Consider the following 17,477-nt stretch of genomic DNA (forward strand, 5'->3'; position numbering starts at 1 on the left):
GGAGGTTGTGCCTTCCTCCCATAAGACAATAGGCTGAACATTATCAAAGACAGCCTGAGTAAGAGCAGACGGGTTTTCCTCGCGCCATGAAGACCCTTCCAGTCCATAGTGCCTCGAAGGCCGGTCAAAACCCAGTCGCGCGTTTGACTCCTGAAGCGCCAAGTCATTGGCTGTGAAAAGTGCAAACATCTTTAAAGGATTCTTGGTGCCGGCTATGGCCCAGCGGCATTTTAAAGGCGTTGGTTCATTCACCGGAGAAAAGTGGACTCAATCTTGTAGCAAGTAGGAGGTTAGAATGGATGCTGTAAATGGTAATGATCGCAGGAGGGTTGGTGTTGATACTGATCGATCCTTGCGTAGATGAAGAAGCTAAGATTGCAGACATGCCGACCGCTAATTAGTAATCTCCCTATCAGTGTCGAACACCATCGACCGTCTTCCTGCTAGGCACTTCCAAAGGTGCAGCCAAGCTGAATACCTGGTTATCAAATACTAGGTTCTATGAAGATATCTGTCCAAGACGGCCTCTACCAGAGTGTGCCTGAGATAACATACCCCCCGCCCCCTTACCCCCCCAAAAAAACAAAACAATTAGAACGCAGTGGAGAATAGGCAGATCATGGTGTGAAGATGGATCTATGCAGCTGGCAGTAACCCTGAGTCTACATTAGTAGACTATTCTCTTCTGACTGAGGCAGCTATGTTAACGCGCGGAGGTCTTCTGCCTGTACATAGAACTAGTGATTAGTTAGTGACACCCAGGACTTACCCCCTGGCGGCCTTTGCCCTTATTAGGGATAGTGGACGACGTGCCAGTCACGAGCCACGGCCGTAAAATACAAACACACACACACCATCGACCGTCTTCCATGAGAGTTCATGGAGTCAACATTGGACCGGGCCAAGGGTATCATTTAAACCAGACAGTCGCGCAGCAGAGCTAGTTGTGAAAATTTATCTGTATATACATCTAAACGCAACTTGCCGGGCTTGTTAATTTCCACGATGTTAGAATTATTCAAGTCTGCTTTTCCGCTTTTCCACGCCCGTCAAAGCTCCAGTCAATCTGTCTGGCCATTCTAACCTTCACTCCCAACTCATCCGCAAAGGCGCGAATCAAGCCAGGGTTCTGCTGAAACCACCGCCGGGCAAGCACAGCATCGATCCCCGAGCGCCGCACCTTCTCCGCTATGGCGCCTGTCTTGATCCCGCCCACCGCCGTTACGACCAGCCTGTTTCCGACGGCCTTCTTGGTCTTCTGCGCCAGATGCGCCTGATATGCGGGTACTGGCTTGATAGCAATGGTAGACTTAGCATGGATGCCGCAAGAGCTGACATCTACCAAGTCCACACCATGGTCAGCCAATAGGGGGCCACGTGGAACGGACTGAGCAAGTGTCCGGCTCTCGGGAAATTCCTCTTTCAGAGCTTCGTCATACTCAAACCAATTCGTCGCACTTATACGCACGAGTAATGGCATGGTTGGCGGGATACGGGCGCGAATGGAATCGCAGACTTCCAGGAGTAGTCTGACTCTGTTCTCGAAGCTGCCTCCGTACTCGTCTGTCCGGCAGTTGCTGACGGGGCTGAGAAACTGGTATAAAAGATATCCATGCGCAGCATGGATCTCAATTGCATCGAAATTCGCCTGTACGGCTCTGTTTGCCGCGTCCACAAAGTCCTTCTTCAGCAGCTGGATGTCGTCCCAGCTCAGAGCTCTAGGAACGGGTTGACCCCATCTTCATGGGAACTGCCGAAGGCCCGACGATTCCGTCTGTCCATCCACCAACTCCTCTAGCGGCCACGCATTGCCGCTCAGCCAGCGTGCAACGGCACTGGCCTTCCGGCATGTGCGAGTTGGATGGCGATCTTCTCGCTCTGTCCGTGCGCAAACTCCGTGATGCGTTGCAGTGGCTCGATCTGGCCGTCTTCGTAAGGCCGAGATCCTGCAGTGTGATGCGGCCGAACTTTTGGACCGCGGTCGACTCCATGGTTGCCAGCCCTGGGCCGCGCTGTAGGATACCGCCCAGGTGCGCAAGGCGCCACTCTTTCGCGTAGCCGTCTTTGGCGGAGTACTGACATAGCGGCGCGAGAAAGAGTCGGTTTGGGAATGTTATACCCCGGAGTGATTTGGCTGAATAGTTTGGTGGAGCCTTCAAGCTGTGTACCTGCTGAGGGGTCCTGGGCTGGGGTGTAGTAAGATATGCCTGGGGCGGCAATGTTGTCTATTACTTGATACATCATTGTAAAAGGCAGAAGATTTTTATGATAGGGATAACAGCGATATCTAGAAGAAGGGTATACTGTTATCATACTCAGATTTCCTGTAAATACCATATTATATACCTTTCGAAGGGTGAGCTGGGGGCTGGCGAATGCGATATTCTTCATGTAACTTATAAGATGATGGGCAATATGCCACGAGTTGCCGAGAAGCCCTGCTCTAGGTTCCTGGTTGGTCCTTTGCGTCTTCTCTCCAACTGAAGATGCATGAGATTTACTGAATTTTACTGAACCATGGGCGTAGGTGACGCAGCTGAGATAGCTTGGACTATCCATAATCGAGTAGATACAGATGCCTAATCTTATAGTCCTCCTGGAGCTCATGCCACCAGCCCTCAATAGCAAAGCGTATAATTCCAGCCAGCGGCTCTTGTTCAATGTCTTTCTTGTGCAATGCCTTCAGTAGAAATGATGTCGCTAACTCACCATTATTAGTTGCAGATAGCGAAAGTCTTCTCAAAAACCCCGCGATACCAAGATAGTGTCTGACGTGGCTGGAGAGAAAACTAACTGTTGGCTGGTTTCAATATATCGTGCCAAATGCACTACCCTGATTCATGAGTATTACACGTGCTATGGCACCGTGGGACGAATCCTCTACTTAGGACCATTCATGCATAGTCTGCTGAAGATTAAAGATACGAGGAGTAGATGAAACGAAGTATGAAACGAGCTCGCCTTTTATATATTGGCAGAATAGAACTAGAGGTGTATATTCTGTAGCGGCATCTTTACTGAAATTGACCTTCGGAAATCATGACAATATCAATAATATGGTCTCCTCGTCACGTAGCTGTCCGGATACTTTTCCGCACCCTTACGGCGCGAATCACCGTTGATGGTGTGATTCTTTCGTATGAACTCGACATCTCAACTTCCCCTCACCACATAACCAATAATGCGCTTCGATCAGGCCCAGACTGCCAAGATCCTCGCCTCCAGTAGGAAGATAAATCAAGCCTTGTACCCTCAAGCGAGAGGTAATCAGCGCTGGAGAGCTACAGCCTTTTTCTTCCGAATGCCTACAACGTCCGTCAGAGAAGGAGGGCGTACCCTCAAGGCCCCCTCTGACTTTCCAGATAGTCCTCTCCGCGTGGCTTCGCGGCAACCCTTGATGCTAGGTGTCTTCCTCGACCTGCAAGACAGAAAGCTTTCTTCTTTTCCGACGAGCAACAGCTGGACATTCGACTATAACCTGGAAATCGTGCGTAAGGCTGAAGAAGCTGGATTCGATATCGCATTCAGCCGAATGCAATGGCTTCCCAAAGGAGGATATGACGGTGAAGCCTCACTAGACGCATTTATCGCCCTGGGTGCAATGACGGCGGCCACAAGCAAAATCCTTTTGATCTCAACAATCCATGTTCTTTACGGCCCACTCCATCCACTGCATATTGCTAAATTTGGCGCCACGCTCGATCATATATCGAAGGGACGATGGGGGATCAATATTGTAACAGGGCATCGCGCAGTCGAACACCAGATGTTCGGATGGAATCGGATCGAGCACGACATGCGCTATGAAATGGCGGGTGAGCTTTTTGATGTGGTAAATAGTCTCTGGGGCGAGACTGAGAATCTAACGTACGAGGGCAAGGTTTCGCCATGGAAACTGGAGAACGCTTGGGTCACACCGAAGCCATTGTACGGCCGGCCTGTACTCGTTAACGCGACCGGGTCTCCAGCAGGTGTAGACTTTGCGGTCAGATATTCGGATCTGGTGTTTATCACCTCGCCTGCTGGGGCGGATATACAGAGTGCGCTTGAATCACTCCCGGATCACATCGCGGGTATAAAGAATGCTGCTAGGAATGCGCATCGTGAGATCAAGGTGCTCATAAATCCCGTTATTGTTTCCAGGAATACACCGGAAGACACTCAGGCCTATTTGCAGAGCATAGTTGACGGGATGGGGGTGGACGAAAAGGAAAGGCGGCCTTTCACGAAATATGATAGTGATGCGCATGCCTGGAGAGGACAGAAGGGCTTCCGCAAGCAGGGGTACAATCTCGGTGGTAATGTAGAGGTCATCGGAACACCTGAGGAAGTTGTTGAGCAGCTGAAAGCTCTGCATGGCGTTGGCATTAATGGTGTCCAGCTGGGGTTCTACGACTGGAAAGTGGACTTCGATCACTTTCTGGAGCACGTTCTTCCGCTGTTGAAGGAGGCTGGACTGCGGTTTAATTAGCCATTCGAATCTTCTGGCCAAAATTAAGAAATTTATGCCGAAGAATGGTATTGGCTTGGATAAGTTGTCTGGAAACAGTTATTGTGCCATTTCAGGCAGCAGACCAGGCAAAAGCAACTACTGCCAATATCAGCAACTACTGCCAATATCGGGCGGTTGAAATATAATATGCAGATTCCACACACTTCTCCCAGCTCAATTTAACCCTCTAGCATTTGTCGTCGTTAGGCTATCACAGTATTTCACCCAAAGAGACAGCTTTTAGCACATAACGGGAAGCACTATTAATAGTGGTCTGGAAAACAGGGTATTGCGGTACAGTGATAGGAATAATCAACTACTGCGATATTAAACGCCAAGTCATGATAAGACCAATAAGCTCGTTTACGCGATTATCCAACCACATAGATTGTCGAGTGCAGCATGGCGAGGCTGTAGGCCTGACGATTGTCGAATGATTTTGATATGTGCATTACGAAGCACAACGACACAAAAGAATGCTGACTAAGTTTGTGCTCGAGAACCGTCGCGCCTTTCTAATCCCGTTCGGTTTGTTGGTCCCACCGACGAACCTCAGCATGAGAGCTCGACATTAACGTCATGCTCTTCACCGAACCAGTGAGTTCGTCGCAAATAGGTGATGCCTAAATTTCTGGCGGCTCCATGAACTAATAATAGCGGCGCTGCAGAACGCGATTCTGCACCGTCAATGGCAGTCTCGGTAAGCGCCGGGGTGGGGTCAATGCTACCGGCTAACACAACATTGATAGAGGTCTTGAGACGGCGACCTCTACAATCATGTCAGGTTTCGCAAAATATTCAGTCATAAGCCCATACGAAACATTTATCGTGTCAGGAAACTTTTTTTTGGCTCCAGAGACAATGCAGAACGAGCTGCGGAAAGGATTCCTCGACAGCCGATATTAGGGGCTTCATTGTTCCCCCAGTGAATACCTGAAGAATCGTCCCAAGGACAATAACCTGTCAGACGACTTATTCAATGAAGCAAACACCTATTGGATGACAGTGTTACTGGCGATTCGCTGCGGGGCTGAGCACCGGGCGCTTCCTATGACGCCCAGTGTCAGCTTCATTGCCGCGTGAAGACAATGAGGCTTCGAGCTCCGAATTTCTGCACGCGAACCTCCCAAGGTCTTCATCAGTTTTTTCTTCCTACCGTGATGTGACTCTCGTTACAACTTTCGTAATCTGTCTAAGTTTCCTTTTGTCTCCTTAAACCATGACGCAGAGCGGCAGGGACGAGGGATGGCTTCGTGCCTGGTGCACGAAGCTCGACGTTCCCGTAGACGACTTCAAACCTCTATTACCGATAACATCCACCTACATGGTGTCAACGCAAAAGGAAGACGAATCCCAGGCAGACCTACTTCTCGCACAAGCCTCCGAAATACGAAGAAACGGCGAGTCCAAGACGACCACGACGGTTTCAAAAATAAAGAAGGACAAATGGACGTACGAGGACTATTGCAGCGTACTGTCAGATCTCGTGAATGGCCGGGGATCGGTTGGAGTCGCGGAAAGCGTCTGGGAGAGCTTTCGGCTGCAGAAACCGAAAAAGGCACGGACCGGGCGATTTGCACGGAGACAGCAGGCTGGAAATGAAGAAACAGACGACCTGCTTTTCCTCCTTCTTTGCAGCACGATGCGATATAAGCAGACCGACATGTTCCATTTCCTCGCCCATTCAGCGAGCCAGGATGTCGTGAATCGAATGCTTCCGACCGCCATTCAGATGCGCAGCCAGCGATATACTCAGATCCTCCTCGAAGAGAATGCAGATCCGAATACATGCCCGGAGGAGTTCATCACGTTAGTTAGGGCTGGAGATGAAGAGTTCGTCCGTCTTTTGCTCCAAGCGCAAACCCCGATCGATCACGACACACTCACCTCCGCCCTCCCAGACGCTGTTCAGCGAGGCAACTCTCCGATCGTCCACCTCCTCCTTGCCCACGGGGCCGATGCGAACGCCCATAATGCCAGTGCAGTGGAAAAAGCGATCTGTGCGAAGCGTATCGAACTAGCGTTATTGATGTTCATGTGCCCAAACCCTCCGTTGCCAGAGACACTCGCCCCTATTGTCGCGTACGTCTTCTTCAAGATGGAGATACTGGAGGATAAGAAATACAGCCTTATTGAACTACTCTTAAATGGTGGTGCTGCTGGTGAATGTGTCTCACTTGCACTAGGGGGCGCTGTTCGCCAGCGGTGGATGGAGATGGTCGAATTGTTTGTCGACAAAGGTGTTTCCATTAATGATTATAACGCCGAGAGCTATCGCCATGCCGTCCATGAGGTGGATCTAGAGGCGGCTAGGATCCTGAATAGAGGGAAGTTGAGTGATGATTTAGCGACGGACCTTTTCGGCGAGATCTACAAAACAAAGTACGGCAGTTCAATCCCCAACGAAAAGTGGCGAGCGCTGGCCGAGCTTTTACTTGACCAGGGTGCCACGGGGCAGGTCGTGGACGAAGCGTTGATAGAACGGGTCAGGGCCAGAGACCTCGCAAGTGTGAAGCTATTGCTACGAGAAGGCGCCTCTGTGGATTATGACAGCGCCGCTGCTATCGATGATGCCGTTGCCTCCCACAATGAAGAGTTCATTGACGCTCTACTGCAATATCAGCCGGCAGCCGAGTCCGTTAATTCTGTCTTCTGGCACGTAGAAAATCTTCCTCATAGTGTCCAAGTGCGCATCGCGCGTAAGTTGCTCGACGCTGGTGCGAATGGGGAGCAAGTGGATAGAATACTGAAGGTGGCCATGGCCCCCCTGGCTGGTGAACGAAACCGTGACCTTATCAAAGTGCTTGTGGATGGTGGTGCAGATGTCAGCCAGCGAAACGGCGACCTACTTCACCTAGCTGCTCAATCTGCCGACATCGAGACACTACAGATCTTGCTGCTCGGGTTTCCTTCGCCCACGATTCTTTCAACCTGCGTACCGCTTGCCATGAAACATGGCGAAGCCCAGAGATACAAGATAATCCACATGCTTCTTCACGCAGGTGCTCGTGGCGATGAGATTTCGCAAGCATTGGTAGATAGTATCGACGGAACCACATCCGGACTTGATCTAGCCCTACTGCTGCTCACTACCGGGGAAGCAAACACTGGTTTCGAGAACGGGAAATCTTTCATGAAAGCAATTGAGTCGAGCAATATCGGATTCCTGGAACTCGTTGCCCAATATAACCATCTCCGGGATTCCGATTTCTGCTCTTGTCTCCTTGCTGCGATAGACCTCCTCCAGCGGGATAGAACACGTCTGGAGAAAATTCGCATTCTTCTCATGAGCGGTCCAGATCTCTCAGGGAATACCGGGACCGCCGCACTCCGCCATGAAATGGAAGGCTTAAAGCGACGATCCGAATCGACGCTAGGAGTTCTGCACATGATACTTGGGGCAGGAGCGGATGTTAACCACCAGCAGGGACGCATCTTCGTTGATGCCATTGCGTTGGACATGTTTGACTGCTTCAAGCTATTCCTCGGCGTCCACCCCTCATTTCAGTCGCTGGAGCTGGCTTTCGACAAAGCTCTGATATACGCCACTCCCACCAGCGACCGCGCGGCCGACTTACGATACCTCCAAGAATTGCTCGCTACGGGTGTGCCCCAGGCAACCCTGGACAAGGCGTTACTGCACAGTACCGATAAGCAAAGCGAACAACTGGTTCTTCTCCTCCTGCGACACGGCGCATCTGTCAATTATGAAGGTGGAGGCGCAGTGCGCAAAGCTATCCAGAAGCTGGACGTTGGGCTGCTTGCGCATCTGCTGCGCCACGAGCCGACCGTGGAAACGTTGAATAGCGGATTCGGATTGTGCATGGCCGTTCACGACATAGGAGCCAAATACCAATCGTATGAACTTCTTCTCAAGGCTGGACCAATCTCACAGCGGCTCCGTGACGAAGCCCTTGTCTTGGCTGCGGACGCAGGATGGATGCAGGCTTCTATTTGCGAACTTTTGCTGAAGTGCAAGGCGTCTCCGGACTATGCCACCGGCACACCCATTTGCCGAGCTATTAAGTCATCTAATTTTAGAGTTGATCTCATGAGAATTTTTCTGCTGTACGGCGTTAGTGAAGATACTGTCGCGGCAGCTTTAGCGTGCGCTTTTGACGCACTGCAAGCCGAAGCACGCATTACTACCATGGAGCTTTTGCTTACAGCTCACAAGCCGCAACATACTCTCGACCAACTACTTCTCAAGGCCGTAAGTATGACACCACTTGCTCCGAGCGAAACTGACATGAACAGGTCCATGCCCCCTATTGCGACGGTAAACTGGTTCACTCTTTGCTCAAAGCCGGTGCTTCGGTCTTCTACCAGGGCGGCGAATGCATTCTCCACTCGGTCATGATCAACGACGTAGACACCTTGCGCATCCTCGAACCCTACTTCCACGGACACTCAGGCATGTCAGAGATATTCATGACGGTATGGGGTAACGGGAAGCGAGCAAACTCCCAGCAGGAGAAAGATGTTCTTTCAATATTGCTTGCTGCAGGTGCTTCAGGAGAACCCGTCAGCATGGCACTCCTGGAGAGCGTCAGAACCGTTTCATCCACAGTAGTCGGCTTTTCGTTCATCGTCAATCTCCTCAGAGCTGGCGCGGATGTGAACTACAGCGAGGGGGCAACTCTCATGGAGGCATCAATGCAAGGCAACACCCGTCTACTTAAGGAGGTCCTAGCCTATGGACCACAACGCGTATATATGACACGGGCATTTCCCCTTGTTTTCCAATCTGGCGTTGATGGTCAGAGTCTTCGTGAGATTGCTGTTGCTTTTTGCTCTCACAAGTCTGCGCCCGATTTAACGTACGAGCATCCTACTTATGGCCCAATTCTCTGGCAAATGCTTCAGAGATATCCAGACGAGAGTGAACTACTTCAGTACTTAATAGATAAAGGTTGCACAGTTGATCCGATTGTCAAAGCAACACTTCCTTTGTCACCTGCTGAAGAGGATGTCACCTTGCTCTGCTGGGCCCTGTCCAAGCAGACGGGCGCCCTTAAAGAAGAAGTGATTGAAGTCCTTGTGGCTGGCGGAGGTAAGTGTACTCTCACCATAGTCTAGGGACCTGCTAACATCACAGCCAATGTCAACTATCAATCGGCCGTATCTCAAAGCACGCCCCTCCAGCTAGCCATCTTGAGCTCTCGTAGAAATACTATTACGGCCCTCCTGCAATTCGGTGCAGACCCCTCTCTTGAGTCGAACAGAATCTCCCCCCTTTCCCTCGCCGCGTCCATTGGGGATGCGAAGATTGTCCGTCAGCTTGTCAACGCGGGCGCAGCTCCAGGCGATGGGGCCCTCCACGAAGCCGCCAGGATGGTCAACGTCAGCGTCTTGCAAGTCTTGCTAATTGAAGGGAAACAGCGAGACTATCCATGTTCCCGGTTCCAAGGGCGTACGGCGCTGGCAGAACTGTGCCTTAGAGCCGCAAACAAACCTGTTAGCCAGATCAAAGCTGCTGTTGCCCTTTTGAAGAACAACGGGGATGTCAAACGGAAATCGAGAGGAAAATCAGTGCTACATTTCGCGCTCGATAACCCCAATGCTATACTCGTCACTCAAGCTGTCCTAGACGTGTTCATGAGCGATTACATCAACGACGAATTCAACCTCTTCGAGGATGGCCGATACCGATACTCTCCGCTCGCCTACGTCTCTCGTGGGCTCAACAAAGCACCCGCAGAACAACGAGCCGGCCTTGTCGATCTCCTCCTTGAGTTCTCATGCCTCGACCGCTTCTGGGCCGCAGAAGGCGACCAGCCCCCAGATATGGTCGGCGCGCCCGAGGAGATCATGCGTGCCATTCGCTCCCAACGCCAGCGCCAGCTGACCATTCAAGAAGAACAGGAAGACCACCAACGCCGCCTATTACAACGCCGTGCTGAACAAGACCAGGAACTGGCCGCTCTCAGAGCCAGGCATAACCTAGCCCTTGAGAACAACCGAGAACTAGCCACCGAAACAGCCCGAATTGAGCACGAAACCGCATCCCGTCAGGCAACTATTGCGTCGCAGCGCTATGACGCAGAACTTGCATATATGCGCCAAGTCACTGAACTCACAAATAAACGAAAGGACGACGCGAATTCCAGGGAGATTGAGTACCGACGGAACCTGGCGATTATGGAGAAGGCGCAGCGGGAGGAGGCGTATAATCATGAAAAAGTGAGGAGAGAGGAAGAGGCCAGTTTCATCCAGCGGCGGGAGAAGCTCCTGACGTCGGGGTATGAGGATCGGGCGAAGATTGATCGGGAGAGATACGCCGCGCAGATGGGCCTGTTTGAGCAGCAGAAGAATATACTGGAGATGAATTCGCGTCACCAGGGGGTGGTGCAGCAGCAGCGGCAGATTGGGTACGAGCCGGACTCGTTGGATTAGGAATCGGCCGCCTACAGGCACTTAGTGTTTGAATGCGATGATGTATCGTTTATCTTGTTATTATCCTCTGGTTGTCAAACTAGCGATTGATCTAGGCCTATACCTATTCTGACTTACTCCAACTTGTTCAATATTGAACGCGTCACATGGTCGTTGTCTAGATGATCTGGCTCAGCCTCTTCAACACTCCTAAAAATGTGTATCAGCAGAGTATCCACCCGCACTACAGGCTGCAGCGAATACATACCAATAACCAACCAACATCCAACTTACATGTCTCCCCGTCTGCGTTGACTTGCCTGTGTACGGACTATTTCCGCCCAGCACAGTCTTTTCTCCAACAGAAAATGTCCTCTCTTCGAGCCCACCATTAAGAAAACCCAATTCCAACCCCAACCCCAACCCAGTGCCAGAACCAGACCACCCTCGACTCCATCTGCAAAGATATCCAAACTAGCAAAATCACTCGCATCGTTGCACTAGTAGGCGCCGGTCTCTCAACCTCCTCTGGACTCGCCGACTTTCGCACACCAGATACGGTTCTCTCCGCCAAACTCGAACCCCTCCAACTTCCTTACCCGGAGGCCCTCTTCCACATCTCATATTTTAACCACACGCCTGAAGCATTCTACGCAATCGCAAGGGCGCGCCATCCACGGAATACGAAGCCGGGTGTTGGATATGCGTTTCTAGCGCTTTAGAGAAGAAGGGCGTGCTCGGGTTCGTGTTTAACCCAGAATATTGACGGTCTTGAGCTTGATGCGGGCGTTAGTAGGGAAAGAGTCCTGAATGTCCATGGTGATTGGGGCGACCGGCACTGAATCAAATGTCGATCTTCCTGTCCCGCGGATCGAATGAGGAAGGCGAGATTAACGGTGAAGTGACTATCTGTGTTCAGACAAATTGTGGAGGAATCGTCAAACCTGATATCGTTATCTTCGGTGAGTGTCTCCCTGAGGTTTCGACAGCAGGGAAGAGGAGATGCTCTCCAGTGCAGATCTGTTGCTGGTTATCGGGACAAGTCTGAAGGTTGTGCCATGCTCGGGATCCCGCGACGACGTCTGAGCCATGTACCAAGGGTGCTGGTGAATCCAGAGCTCGTGGGCAATTTGGGGACTAGGCAGAGCGATGTTTGTCTCCTGGGTGATTGTGATGCGGGGTTAAGGGAGGTCGCCAGACATCTGGGCTGGGAAGGGGAACTTGAGAGCGTTTGGAAGGATGCTCTGGTACGCAAGGAGAAGGGTTCGAGGGACAACGGGTGGGATGATAAGACTGAGCAGAGTTTGACATTGGAGGAGTGTATAGCCAGAACAGCAGAGAAGATGAAAGTGCGCATGGGGGTCTCGGAAGGCCCGTCTGGGAGAGAAGTTGGCGGGCATTTTGGCGAAGAGAGGGCAATGAACGGCCATATTTCTACTCGGTATATGCAAAGTAATCCGACTGCGTGCCATGTAAGAAGCCTCATAAATGGTCCAAACCCACAACCTCAGCTGCCGCTCAGAATTGTCTAGCGTATTGAAAAGAAGAAACTATGCCAGCCGATAGCTGCCTGCTTGCAGCCAGCCGTTTACCCTGTTTTCTTTCGTTAGTAAAGCATGATTGAAGCATTCTCTGCCCTTGATAAAGACGTTCTTCATCTACGGGACCAAATCCTAACCCTTTTCAGACCAATTTTGAGGAGCAGCAAGACAAGGAAACAAGCATCAGTAGCACTTTATTTACATCGCACTAGTCCAATTCAGAGAGAGCTTCAGCCTTGAGAAAGGCTCAGTCTGGGTTTCAGCTTGGGTTTCCGGGGAGATACAACACGGCTGGACAGGGGCTTAGTCCACTAATGGAAGGACCTTGGGAGAAGTAAACATTAGTAGCATACTGCTACATGTTCTTGAGATATTTCGAATCGAGTATACTCGCTTTTCCTGGCAACTGCACCTTAGCCTACGTAAACTCCATGGTTTGTGGCGCCTTCTATAGAGGAGGATCGGGGGACGGAGATTCTGAACCATCGGATCACTATCCGCCCAAATAAACTCACCATGGGAGTACTTATAACTTTAACCAATCTTGGTAAGCTTGAGCAAGGGTCGGGGCATATGACGAAGCTTGTAGTTGGATCTAGGATATATTCTCCGCGGCTATGTCGACTTAGGGGTGTCCCTACGCCAATATCCCCAGTTATTAAGACAGCGCCAATTTGAAGCCTCCTCAGATATCTGCATCGAGAATGACAATTGAAATCATTAAGATAGGCGTTTTTTGCACAAATAACTTGAACTTTTGGTTAGTCATTCTTCGCATAACTGGTCTTCCCCTTTTGCTCCTCGGAGAAAGCCAACCCTCACTGGTGCTCTCCACATCAAAACAAAGCCACGGAGAAATATCCATTACCAAACAGTAAGAATCTAGCCAATAAAACCACGCTTTTTATACCTCTAGTAGCCGCACGTCCCACTCCCTACCAAGACCTTGGATTCGGTAGATGCAAGGTTCATGGGCCTGTGATGTCATGGCGCCATCAGCATCACGTTGAGTATATCAAGGTTGGAATCCAGCATAGCTAAGCATTGTCCATAGCAGGTCCGCCTCAATGCATAATCCTCCCGTATATTTTATGAGTTTTGCGCGTCACCGTCTCCGAAGTACAGTCAGGTAAATGAACCATGCCCCCCGCGACGGAACTAGATATCTTCAATGAGCCGGACTGGACGAAAACCCACAGCCATCGCGTGGGTCTGCGCTCGCGCGATGACCGCTTCCCCGGTCTCACGCACTCGGGAGATGACTGGCGCTTTGTGCTTGAGGAGGAGGCGGAGGAGAAGATCACGGAGCTGAAAAGGAAGGTTGAAAGGGGAGAGCTCCTTACCGTGAGAGATTTTTTGGCGAAGCAGCAGGTCAGTAGATTTGGCCGTGAGAAGACACAGACACCTGGAGAGGGAACTGGATTGACGGATGATATAGGATTTCCATCTTCAACGGCCAAAGGTCCATCCGCAGAATTGGAGATACGTGCTTCATACATCCGAGAATCATATTAAAGAAGAGCAACCTTGGTTGATTAATGATAAGAAGAAGGAAAAGAAGGAGGAGGAAAAGAAGGCGAAGGAGAGTAGGGGTAAGAATGCAGAGCGAAAGGACTCGAAACTGGACGGTCAGGATACACAGGGCAAGGAGTCTAATGAGGATCAAGGCAGCAAAGCGGAAGAGGAAGAGAAAAAAGGACTGAGCCCTGAAGAAAAGGAGCTATTGGAGCTTCTACGCGATGAGGAGGCGCACATGCGCTCTCTCAAACAAAACACCGGGCAAGGCCAGTCGCCGGCGAAGTCTGATTTCCTCCCGGCTGAGATCGACGAGATCGACCAGATGACGCCGGATAACTGGATCCCTCGAACAGACCATCTCATCCGAATAACCGGGAAACATCCACTGAACGCAGAGCCTGTATTGACAGAGCTCTTTGACGCAGGTCTAATCACGCCGAACTGGCTTCACTACGTGCGCAGCCACGGGTCGGTCCCTCATCTGCTCTGGGAGAACCACAAACTGGAAATTTCAGCGGGGGAGAACATGACCTTGTTGATGGATGATCTGAAAGACCAGTTCGAGAGCATCAATATCCCTGTCTTCGTTGCGTGCGACGGTAATAGGCGCAAAGAGCTGAATATGATCAAGCGGAGTAAGGGATTCAACTGGGGCCCTGCCGCTGTAGGATGTGCTTACTGGAGGGGCGTGCGGCTGCGAGATGTCCTGAAACAAGCGGGCATCAAAGCGTTGATGAACGAGTACAGTGAGTCGCGTCTCTGGGTGAACTTCCAGGGCGCCGAGACGCTGAGCGAGGGCAAGTACGAGACTTGTCTCCCGCTAGAGTATGTGATGGACAAGAGACACGACGTGCTGCTGGCGTATGAGATGAACGACTCGCCTCTTCCCCCGGACCATGGGTATCCGCTTCGACTGGTGGTCCCGGGATATGTTGGAGGGCGATGGGTGAAGTGGCTGGAAAAGGTCTGGGTCACAGATAAAGAGAATGATAGCCACTATCATATATGGGACAATCGAGTCGTACCGGAGTCTGTGACGGATAAGGAGTCAGAGCTGGCGGAGACGGCGTATCGCAATCCAAGTACGGCGTGTATGGAGCAGGTACTCAACTCTATTCTGGTCAGACCGGGCCCTGAAGAGAAGATCGACCTTGACAACGTGAAGAAGGGCAAGAAGTACCGAATTCAAGGATTTGCATACAACGGCGGAGGCAACGAGATACAGAGGGTCGAGATCAGTCTCGATGAAGGAGCCTCCTGGCTATACTGCGCTCGACGGGTAAGGCACCTCCTTGCACATGGGAGAGGGGTAGCTGACAGAAATAGTACCCCGAACATCCGCTGAGACATGGGAAGAAATTCTGGACATGGCTACACTGGCATCGAGATGTGGGAATTACAGATCTATTGCGCGCAAACAGCATCAGGGTGCGTTGCTGGGATGTGAACAAGAATGCGCAGCCGGAGCACCCGACCTGGAACCTCGAAGGGCAAGTCAAGAAGTATGTGCCTTAGAACCGTCAGCAGCTAATAGAAGGCAGGATGATGAACAACTGTCACTACATTGTCAAGTCAGACATCGTGGAAGATGAAGAATCTGGGAAAACATCCATCATTTTCCGACATCCGTGCGAACCTGCTACAGGCGAAGGAGGATGGATGAAGCCGTCCGCTCAGATCCAGGCAGAAGAAAGTCAGAGACAAGCATCGACCCCAGGGAAGCAGTTCACTCGTGAGGAAATTGAAAAGCATAGCACCGAGGACGACTGCTGGATCGTCGTCAACGGGAATGTATACGACGCCACAGGTGTTATGAGCTGGCATCCCGGGGGTAAGGCACCAATAATGGCGCACGCCGGCCGGGTCCATCAAGACACGACGAACGAGTTTGAGAGTATACACGATAACTTTGCAAATTCTAAACTACAAGGTGATATAGCCCCGAGAAGTTCTAGTACGATTGACTGACGATCTGCAGAGTGTATCCTTGGAACAGTGACGAAGAAAGCAAAAGACTTCATGCAGCAAGAGGCCAAGGTGAAGGCTAAGCAGCGAGCAAGCTCATCCAAGCAGGAGAGCCAAATAGCTTTGAAGCGCCATAAGTAAGTTTCATGCAGATTCACTAGAGCATGCTTCTGACAACCGTAGATGGACCCAAGCGCGATTCGTCCGCAAAACCCCCTTATCTGAAGACACGAACCGATATACATTTGAGCTGCTCGCAAAGACCAAGAAGCTCGGTCTCCAAACGGGCCAGCACATTCAAATAGGGTTCCACTTCAAAGATCAGCTTGTTTTCCGCTCCTATACACCCGTTAAACCGATCATGGAGGAGGAAGAAGACGGGACCTTCGATCTCATTGTGAAAACATACTACCCCGACCCCGGACAGCCCGGTGGCACGATGAGTAACATCCTCGACTGTCTGGCGGAAGGAGAGGAGGTCGAGATCAAGGGTCCCGCAGGCGAAATTGTGTACAAGGGTAACGGGACGTTCAAGATCGACGACAAGGAGCGTACTTTTGAGCGGATCACGCTTGTTCTGGGAGGTTCTGGAGTTACACCGGGGTACCAGGTCATTGCAAAGATTCTGTTGTCTGATGGAAGGGATAAGACCAAGATCCGTGTGATTGATGGGAACAGGACGGAGAACGATATACTGCTCCGCAAGGAGTTGCAGGATTTCGCGGAGAAGCATCCGGAGCAGTTCCAAATTACGCATGTTCTGAGCCATGCGGGAGATGACTGGAAGGGTGAGAGGGGACACGTCAGTGCCGAAACTCTCCATAAGTTCGGGTTTGAGCCCGACGAGAAGAGTGTTGCGTTGCTGTGTGGCCCGCCAGCGATGATTCAAAAGGCAGTACTTCCAGCACTGGTTGACTGGGGATACGATCAGGACAACAACCTTTTTGGATTCTAATCACCTCTAGCGAGATAATTTCGGCACATGGATAGCGGCATACATTTATCGTCCTACAAGTGGCTCGCTACTGCCACGGAGTTGCTTCTGGCTCCAACCGCGATCGACATATTGCTTTGAGTTATCTGCTTATACACTCGAGAAGACTCTGCAATCACACCACTACCGCACGGAAATATGCACGTCAACATAAAGGCAGACAAGAACGTAGTTTGCAAAGGAGCAATAGATGGGGAGGTGTACTTGGTTCGCTATTGTTGGGGCTTGGTTTTAGGCCCTACACATTGATAGGTTACAACTCTTATCTACAACGGAAAGTGATAGCACTGGCGCTGTATTCATTGCTGGGCAGGTTTTCCTATTGTCCAAATACCTACAAGCAGCATCTCCCTGCCTGACCCGCGATGTCGCGTGGGTGGGTTAGCTAAGCCTAAAAACCTGCTCCCACCCGAGGGTAATAAGTCTAGCTATTCTCCATTATGTTTCAATTGATTTCTGGACCTGGATAGTTTGGGCCGCCACGTCCCTAAAGGATATCAAGGCGTACAAGAAGGACGGCTCATGAATGTTGTCAGTCGCCCCTTTATGGTTCGTGGTCAGAGCCCCTCAAGGAGCGCGTCCAGAAATGGCA

The 17,477-nt window shown here is 51.1% G+C and overlaps 5 protein-coding genes across 5 annotated transcripts; 4 read left to right on the forward strand and 1 right to left on the reverse strand.

Moving 5' to 3' along the window:
- Window positions 1-1,007: 1,007 nt before the first annotated feature.
- Window positions 1,008-2,241, reverse strand: BDW70DRAFT_171117 (uncharacterized protein; the record flags this gene model as incomplete). Its single annotated transcript, XM_073743133.1, has 4 exons — window positions 1,008-1,739; window positions 1,832-1,920; window positions 1,977-2,134; window positions 2,169-2,241. The coding sequence occupies 4 exons, from the start codon at window positions 2,239-2,241 to the stop codon at window positions 1,019-1,021; spliced, it is 1,041 nt and encodes a 346-aa protein (XP_073592476.1). The 3' UTR covers window positions 1,008-1,018.
- Window positions 2,242-3,176: 935 nt separating this feature from the next.
- On the forward strand, window positions 3,177-4,676 carry BDW70DRAFT_143011 (LLM class flavin-dependent oxidoreductase). The gene has a single exon (XM_073738038.1). The coding sequence runs from the start codon at window positions 3,182-3,184 to the stop codon at window positions 4,469-4,471; it is 1,290 nt and encodes a 429-aa protein (XP_073592477.1). The 5' UTR covers window positions 3,177-3,181; the 3' UTR covers window positions 4,472-4,676.
- Window positions 4,677-5,711: 1,035 nt separating this feature from the next.
- On the forward strand, window positions 5,712-10,888 carry BDW70DRAFT_163343 (uncharacterized protein; the record flags this gene model as incomplete). Its single annotated transcript, XM_073741285.1, has 3 exons — window positions 5,712-8,705; window positions 8,750-9,545; window positions 9,591-10,888. The coding sequence occupies 3 exons, from the start codon at window positions 5,712-5,714 to the stop codon at window positions 10,886-10,888; spliced, it is 5,088 nt and encodes a 1,695-aa protein (XP_073592478.1).
- A 386-nt stretch (window positions 10,889-11,274) lies between these two features.
- BDW70DRAFT_143015 (uncharacterized protein) lies at window positions 11,275-12,053 on the forward strand. The gene has a single exon (XM_073738039.1). It carries the CDS (start codon window positions 11,715-11,717, stop codon window positions 11,913-11,915), a length of 201 nt encoding a protein of 66 aa, XP_073592479.1. The 5' UTR covers window positions 11,275-11,714; the 3' UTR covers window positions 11,916-12,053.
- Window positions 12,054-13,548: 1,495 nt separating this feature from the next.
- BDW70DRAFT_171122 (putative nitrate reductase) lies at window positions 13,549-16,846 on the forward strand (the record flags this gene model as incomplete). The annotated part of the gene is made up of 6 exons (XM_073743134.1): window positions 13,549-13,779; window positions 13,847-15,251; window positions 15,329-15,416; window positions 15,468-15,856; window positions 15,905-16,028; window positions 16,075-16,846. 6 exons carry the CDS (start codon window positions 13,549-13,551, stop codon window positions 16,844-16,846), a joined length of 3,009 nt encoding a protein of 1,002 aa, XP_073592480.1.
- Between the last annotated feature and the right edge of the window lie 631 nt (window positions 16,847-17,477).

Source organism: Aspergillus foveolatus, assembly GCF_047715535.1.
Source record: "Aspergillus foveolatus strain CBS 279.81 unplaced genomic scaffold BDW70scaffold_67, whole genome shotgun sequence".
NCBI lineage: Eukaryota > Fungi > Ascomycota > Eurotiomycetes > Eurotiales > Aspergillaceae > Aspergillus > Aspergillus foveolatus.

Coding starts and splice junctions, on each gene's coding strand:
- BDW70DRAFT_143011 (XM_073738038.1), top strand. CDS start 3,182: ATGCGCTTCGATCAGGCCCAGACTGCCAAGATCCTCGCCTCCAGTAGG.
- BDW70DRAFT_143015 (XM_073738039.1), top strand. CDS start 11,715: ATGTCGATCTTCCTGTCCCGCGGATCGAATGAGGAAGGCGAGATTAAC.